Source organism: Barbus barbus (genome assembly GCF_936440315.1).
Source record: "Barbus barbus genome assembly, chromosome: 17".
Classification (NCBI taxonomy): domain Eukaryota; kingdom Metazoa; phylum Chordata; class Actinopteri; order Cypriniformes; family Cyprinidae; genus Barbus; species Barbus barbus.
Window position 1 is genome coordinate 4,078,363 of NC_136745.1, and position 8,097 is coordinate 4,086,459.

At 38.0% G+C, this 8,097-nt stretch overlaps 1 protein-coding gene across 1 annotated transcript in view; it reads left to right on the plus strand.

Annotated features, from left to right (window-relative positions):
• Positions 1 to 7,993, plus strand: part of LOC306883791 (alpha-1,3-mannosyl-glycoprotein 4-beta-N-acetylglucosaminyltransferase B-like) — a 148,486-nt gene extending 140,493 nt beyond the window's left edge. The window contains exons 13-15 of the mRNA XM_079439276.1: positions 4,252 to 4,339; positions 5,316 to 5,428; positions 6,582 to 7,993. Of these exons, the coding sequence (XP_079295402.1) occupies positions 4,252 to 4,339; positions 5,316 to 5,428; positions 6,582 to 6,605 (225 nt within the window). The 3' untranslated portion in view covers positions 6,606 to 7,993. The remainder of the gene's footprint in view (positions 1 to 4,251; positions 4,340 to 5,315; positions 5,429 to 6,581) is intronic.
• The last annotated feature ends 104 nt before the right edge of the window (positions 7,994 to 8,097 follow it).

The window sequence follows — 8,097 nt, forward strand, 5'->3', positions numbered from 1 at the left end:
CAGACATAAATAGAAATAACACCGTAAATGCATTTTCCCTCAATTTTCCCTATTAATTATAGCCATTCAACATTACAGTATAATTGAAAGCCATTATTTTTAACATTTAATAGGCTCTGAAATATTAAGTGATTTTAAAACGATCTTCATATAAACTGTAGCCTATATGCATAAACTATAGATGCAGCAAAAGTTAAAAAGTCTTTAATTCCATTCATTATTTGTAGCGTGCCTGCCATAATTACAGTAAGCTTTGTGCTTTGTGACTTTTAATCAGAAATAAAGTATCAGCTTTCAAATTCTGTAAGTTTTGTCACAAAATACAAACTATAAATGTGAGATGTAACGTAAAATATTTTTCTAAAATAGGCTTACAATGTAAATTGTTCATCATAAATCACTTTTTTTTTTTTTTTGTATGAAAATTAATTGTCAGCACAGAATTAATGATCATGACAGGCCTAAACATAAGTGACAGAAGACCAAAGTCTTGTCTATTTTGTCAGGAAGAAGTGTCTGGCCTTATTCTCATTCTCTCTATATCGCTCCATCACAAACTCGACGGCTTCAGACAGTGAGAGTTCTGGGGAAGAAGGAGGAAAGCAAAGCAGTGGAGATAAAGATATACAGTACTTCTGTTTTATGAGCTAATGGAACTGTACTGACACGCGGTAATAAAATGTGACCTGCTGTGTGTGCGGTCTGCGTGGAGGAAATATTTTTTCCCGAGGAAGAGCAGACGAGGGGCGGCACTGTGATTTAAGATTACAGCCGGAAACGGACGTTCACCGCAAGAGTAATCGCAGGATTTTCTAAGAGCGAGAGCCTGTCGCCCTGTAATATCTCTCGTCTTCTCACTGCTTTTTGCTTCTCCTCCCTGCTGTCGGGTTGTTATATCTCTCTTTTCTCCTCATTTCCTTCTTTGCAAAGCTCCCTTTAGGGACATTTATGGAATTCTGCCATATATAGGAAATTAGCAGGGAATGCCCTGGAGGAGAGTATTTGTGCTCTGTTTTATGCTGTTAATGCAGTTTGGGGGAATTAGAGTGATGCTCTGCAGGGGTTTTGAACATATTTATCTTCTCTTGGGTCATATCACTGAGTTTCGGTCCAAGAAGCAGCCTCGTAAGACCCATCTCAGAAGTTATAGTTACCAGGGATGCAGACACAATATGTACACCCGATAGGCCTATCTAGTGCTGTTTGCTTACACGGGAACAACTGTTACTGCTGTGAATGGCGCTTCAGAGCTTCTTCCCTGTAAATGTCAGCTTATGGCTACAGTCTCCCTGCGTCAGTTCTCTTTAATGCTTCTTTCATGCTTTAATTATTTTTGCTGTCATTTTTATTTTATCTTGACAGAAAGGCTGAAACACATATTGGTTCAGTATAGCTCTTCAGAAGCTTCTCTGCCAAACTGAAATTTTTAATAATGGAATATGGCCTCTGATCTCATGAAACAGTTCCACTCGCTTTCATAAACTGTTCATTCATATAGAGATATTGCATGCAAACGATTAAAAAGACACATTTTTTCACACAGAACAGCTCAGTGATGCCCAGACTAGATTTGTATATTTGATAAAGAAAAGAATTGTCCATGAAAAACTCGTGGTTACAGTTTTAAAGTGCTGTGGGTGGTTGACAGAGCATTGCTTGGATGTTCTGGGTGGCTGCTAGATGGTTTCTTACTGGCCCAAGTCAAACGAGTTCACCCTTAAGGCTTCAAGATGCCATAGAAGAACCTTTTTGTCTAAATAGTTCCATAAAGAACTTTTAACATGTGAAGAACCTTTCTGTTTCACAAAAGGTTCTTTGTGGCGAAAGGTTCTTCAGATTATAAAAAGGTAAGAAAGAGATGGTTCTTTAAAAAAAACCTTTGACTGTTCTTTGTGGAACCAAAAATGGTTTTTCTGTGGCATCGCTGTGAAGAACTTTTTAAGCACCTTTATTTTTAAGAGTGTATGGGAATGTTTCTTTTAAAAAATTAACCCAATTCAATTCCATAAATAACTATAGACCTTAAGCTGTTTATGCTGCATAGTTTAATGCACAGATCCAAAAGACTCGATTCATATCTGATTTCTGTGTTTACATTATTCTCTGCCAAAACTAGAATGATTCTGTTTGTGGTCACTTTCAGCAACACAATTGACCCTTGGGTTTTGAATAGCTGTATATAAAAATGTATGTAATTCACGCAAGGTGATTCTTTGACTTAAAGTTCACTTCCAGAATAAAAACTTACTGCTAATTTACTCCTATGTCATCCAAGATGTTCATGTCACGAAAAAGATATTAAGGTTTTTGAGGAAAACATTCCATGATTTTCTCCATATAGTGGACTTCAATGGCAGCCAATGGGTTGAATTTCAGTTTTAATGCAGCTTGAAAGAGCTCTACACGAGCCGAGGAATAAGGGCCTTATCTAGCCAAACGATTTTCTTTAAAAAAAAAAAAAACTAATGCCCATCTTGCACTAGCTCAACCTATGTAGTCTCGTTGGAGAAGTCATACTTTTCCGAGTTACTCTCTTCTTATATTCCTTCTCGCTCACTCCGGTCTTCTAGTTCAGAACTTCTTTGTGTGCCTAGGTTCCGCGTATCTTCAATGGGCGGCAGATCCTTTTCTGTCACGGCACCCAAACTTTGGAATTCGCTTCCCCCGGCACTTAGAACAGTCACCTCTCTCAGTGAATTTAAATCAAAGCTTAAAACATATTTGTTTAATCAACACTATCACTAAATTGCATTGTGTATTTGTCCCATTTGTTTTCTATTGCTATGTCCTTACTACATTTTCTGTTAAATGCAACTGCATTATTTTGTTACTGAATTGGTCAAATGTCCACTGTAATTGTTTCTTTGTAATGAGTCTTTGTTGTCTTGGTGTACCTTGCAGAGCATCTTTGAGCCTGGCAAAGGCGCTATATAAATTAAACATATTACACTGTAAAAAATTTCAGACCTCCCAACTCAAAATTTTCTAGTGACTGATTACATCTAAATTTTTCCATTGGCTCAACATATTATTTCTCATTGAGCCAATGTTAACAGACTGTTGCCACAACTGATTGCAGAAATTGCAATTGGGCCAATGGAAAAATTTAATGTAATCAGTCACTAGAAAATGTTGAGTTGGGAGGTCTGTAATTTTTTTACAGTGTATTATTATTATTATTATTATTATTATACGTAATGTAGGCTGAAGTACCAACCCAGTGTTTACAAAGCAAATGTGCAAAGAAAGTCAAACGCCCTTTACAAAAAAAGGTAAAACAACGATGTCGAACGATTTTGAAGTTGGAGGAGAAAATGAGTTTTTCGCACTACCCTAACTTTTTGAACCGAGGTACACAGACGAAGAATTAACCACGCATTCCAACGAGACTACTTAATGCATGAGGTCGAGCTAGTGCAAGACAAGCATTTGTGGTTAAAAAATATTTAAATTCAAGTTTTTTTTAAAGAAAGTGACAGATCGTTTGGCTAGATAAGACTCTTATTCCTTGGCTGGGATCGTGTAAAGCCCTTTCAAGCTGCATTCAACCCGCTGAGCACCACTGAAGTCCACTATATGGAGAAAAATCCTGGAATGTTTTCCTCAAAAAACGTAATTTCTTTGCGAAAGACATGAACATCTTGGATGACATGAGGGTGAGTAAATTATCAGGGTGTGTGTGCGTGTGTGTGTGTGTGTGTGTGTAATACCAGTGTTTAACAGTCATGTTATCACATTGTTGCTTTCAGTAGCAAAACTGAATTTTATTTATTTCACAGGGCAGCAGCTCAGTTTTTTGCCTTTGTAAAGTTTTCACCTCAATAAAAGAAGCTGTGAGTTTGTGCAAGCTTCATAATGCAACATTAAGAAAAGATTTCTTTGGGAATAAATGTGTTGCCCTCACCTTGTGATTAGATGATAACTTATCTAACACACATTCTCACAGCATGTAATATGCTCTAATATATAAAAAAATAATGGCAAACCAAATCTTATAATACAGATATCATATTAAAAAACACTGTCTGTTGATTTATAGGTTTTATGTAAAATTGGATTCCGGGCTAATCAGTTTATAAAATAGAACAATAGATAAAGCTATTTTGGACTGTGGTTATTAAGGACTTGTATAATGTATATGTACTCCAGGCTTGTTAAAGAGGGAGCATGTGTGTTTTTCTGGCTGAAGAACAGATGTGATGAGAGGGTTATGCACAGAAACACTCCAACACTTTAGTCCCTCTTTATCAGAATATTCAATCGGAGAAAGAAGCGTTGAAGGAGGGGAGAGAAAAGACGCCGAAGTACCAGCGCACAGAAGACGGCTTTATCAGAATAGGTGAGCCGAAACATACACACTTAATATAGCAGCATGATTCAGCCCATGAACAACACTGATGCTCGTATGAAGCATGCTCTGGCCTAATAACATAAAGCTGTTTTTTTCTCAGAAAGAAACAATGCTTCTGAATTTTTGATGCACAGATTCACTGGTTATGAATGACTGTTGTCAGCATGTTGTTGGATTTTTTTCTCTAATGCTATAGTTAAACACCTTGTTTCACCATCTTTAACCCGTATAAATGATATAGAATTGATGCAATATCATATGGCCCTATTAAAAGCCTCCACAGTACATTCTCCTGAGAGAGCGCCAGTGCCGCCCACTTCTGAAGCTGTTACATGAGAAAGTACACAAGGAGAATTCAGATATTTGTCTGAATCATTCACTGCTTTCTGTCATTCTCTCTTACTTTCTTGAGCTCATGCTCCAAATCCAATGGGAAAATCCTACAAAAACTGGCTTTTGAAATAAGCCGTATCTCGGCTGTTTTCTCTCTCGCTCTCTCATATAGAGGGTTTTCTCATTATTATGTATGGATGTCTGTCTGATACTGTGCCTCAGGGTTTATTGAAGCCCGTTGCTCATGTCAGAGCGTTAGATATCCCCTTAGTCATTAATATACTGAATATAATCCAGACAGATGCTTTTGAGCACTGCAGGAACATGGACGAGCAGAAATTGTGTATACGTCATTCAAAATATTTATCATTTTGTCCTGCTCCCTTGTATGTTGGTTTATTTAATGTGACATTTCACACAAAAACATGAATTACAGTACTTGCTCACAATGAGAGTTACCTATTAATGGTATGTTTTTCTACTGAATGAATTAAAATTGGAAGATTTGGCTCGATCTGCCTCAGCCTTCTACTCCCCACATCTCAAAAGACATGCGAATGTGTGTGAAGAGCTTGTGAACGGAAGATGTAGCATCCAGCCTCTGACGGTGTGTGTTGGTGTCGTCCCTCAGGGAAGTTTGAGAACGGGATCACGGAGGGGGAGGTGGACGCTTCCTTCGGCCCGCTGGAGGCTCTGCGACTCTCAGTCCTGACTGACTCTCCTGTGTGGGTCATTCTCAGCGAGGTACGGCACAACACAACCATCTGTTCTTCACTCAGATGGACTTACACCTAGCACCCAACCCAACCTACATACTGTGTGTGTGTGTGTGTGTGTACTTGTTGTGGAGACCAAATGTCCCCACAAGGATAGTAAAACCTAACATTTTTGACATTGTGGGGACCAGCCTGCAGTTCCCACGAGGGGAAAAAAAAAAATTAGAATAGTAAATGATGTTTATCTGAAAGTGTAACAATGCAAACAGGTTTTCTGTAAGGGGTAGTTAGGGTTAGGGGATAAAAAATATTGTTTGGTCAGTATAAAAGTAACAAAGTCTATGGAAAGTCCCCATAATTCACAGAAACAAACGTGTGTGTGTTTGTGTACATATACATACATACATGCATACACACACACACATATATATATATATATTTATATGCAGTATGCACATTACCCAGTCCATATCAGTATAGATATCCAGCCATATCCTCCCCATTGAGATCTGATGTTTTCAAAGTGTTTCTTAAATTTTTTTTGAGCAGTGTGTATATAGTCATATAAATGCATATATATACTGTATGTGTGTGTATACTGTATATATACAGTTATCTCTATCCGTCTATGTCTATTTCCAAGACACTTGAAGAAACTTTCCTGCAAAGCTACATGAAAAACAAGTGTGCAAGTGTACCTAGGAAAAAAAAAGCTGTTTTAGATGCAAAGGGTGCATGGTCACACAAAATGTTGATTTGATTTAGTTAATAGAAGTGAATTGATAAATAAAATCTATTTATAACATAATTTTTGAAAACATCCTCACCTAAAACTTTTCACAGTACTGTAGCTTTGCAGTAAGGTTTCTTCAAGTGTCCTGGAGACGTTGGCCACGGTTCTTCTGGATTTAGTCTGTCTCAGTTTTTTTCTGAGTCTTCAAGTCACTCCAGACAGACTGGATAACGGTGAGATCTCAGATCTCGTCAGACTCCTTGTGCATACACACATCTCCCTGGATTATAACAGTTAATGGCAAAAGGAATGTTTGGAAATGCTGACACACTACAGCAAAAGATAGAAATTGCACAGTACTGAATAGAATAGTTTTTGTCATGTCATTTGCAAACCAGATCATTACAGTTGAGAGCCGCCTTGTCGGTTCTGCCTTTTCTCTCGACAGATTTTCATCAAGAAAGCAGAGTGACTGATGTTCAACGATACCTCATGACTTCACCGGGTCTCTGGTGCAGGATGGAGTCTGCTCAGCACCTCCACATGAGCTCTTCACACGAGTTTCTTTAGCTTGGTCCCATAGCACCAACTGCTGGCGACAAGCTGTTCAAGCAGGGTAGAGAACGCCAGGCGAGCGCTCCCTCAAAGACATGCAGCTCGAGCTGTCAGACCGCCGCAGTAGCTGGCAGACAACTGATGACGCTGTATTTTGTAAACTGTATTTATATGTATATATGCCCACGGTTGAGTTTCTGTAATTACACTGGTCTGTTGTCAAGGGCTTGCTGAACGGTCTCGCCCGTTTCACAATGCACTTTGACATTCAACAAATGCTGCTTTTGGAACGGAAGACTCTTCTTAATTTCCTACTCGAGATTCGATTTTCAAAGTTCAATTTGTGTTGTTAATTAGTTGGCAAATGATTCTGTTTAGGCTACTCCAAATGGTGTGTATTTATTGTATTTATGATGATACATTAAGAGTACACACAGGCATTTGGCCGTGCTAGATATGTGTTTGTTCGTGCACAGGCCTAGCGTGTATTTCCAAAGTCAGTCCAAAAGATGCGTTATAATGAAAGAGTAATGTTTATTGTAACTAGAGTATGCTGCAAAACTGTTTCTTCTAAAAACTGAAATCGCTGGACTTTTCTTGATATAATTCAAATGAAATCAATCACAATAAAAAAAGGAAGGGAAGCCTTCTGAATTTTTTTATTTAAATTTTTTGTTTTCCAGTAACACACGTTATTTTTTGCTATGTTGTTTTTCCTCTTCCTGCCTTAATGTGACGCATTAGGTGCTGATGTGGCGGCATTTTACAATAGAGCCGGTAGGGTAAACGCAATCAGATCATAGACCAAAAACCTGCCAGAGACATGTACAAGTATGGCTTGAAATCTGTATAGCTCAGTGTGAATCAGTGCACTGGTATTTAGATGCTCGGTTTGCTCTCTGATAATAGAAATAATTCATATTTATCAGATGCTACACAAATTTGTCAAGGGTCCTAATATTGTTTCATGCCTTAAAATGATACACCAATGATTTCAGTATCATAATAGGACACTGATGGTTATGGGTAATCTTAAGGTATCTTGAGCTAGAGCGAAGTAATCTTCGAAGAAAGAAAAAGAGAAAGTTTGTGCAGTAAGATAACACCATCTGGCCTACAACAACACTGATGTTGTTTTCGAGGAGAGTCACTTCCCCGCACAGATCGAGGAGAAATACAGCGCCATCAACTTTCACTATCCCTTCATTGTGGTTTTCTCTTGATTAGCCCAAACGAACTCAAATGAAAATGTAATGCTCCTGTCAAACAGTTTGAATAAAGACAAAGTCCAAACTTGACTTATGTTATGTAAAGTATTGTTTTTATACTATCTTCAAAGTTGTGAGCATGATTATATACATACATCATACATCATTCTACTATGTTCCACCCTTATGGCAGCTTTGTAT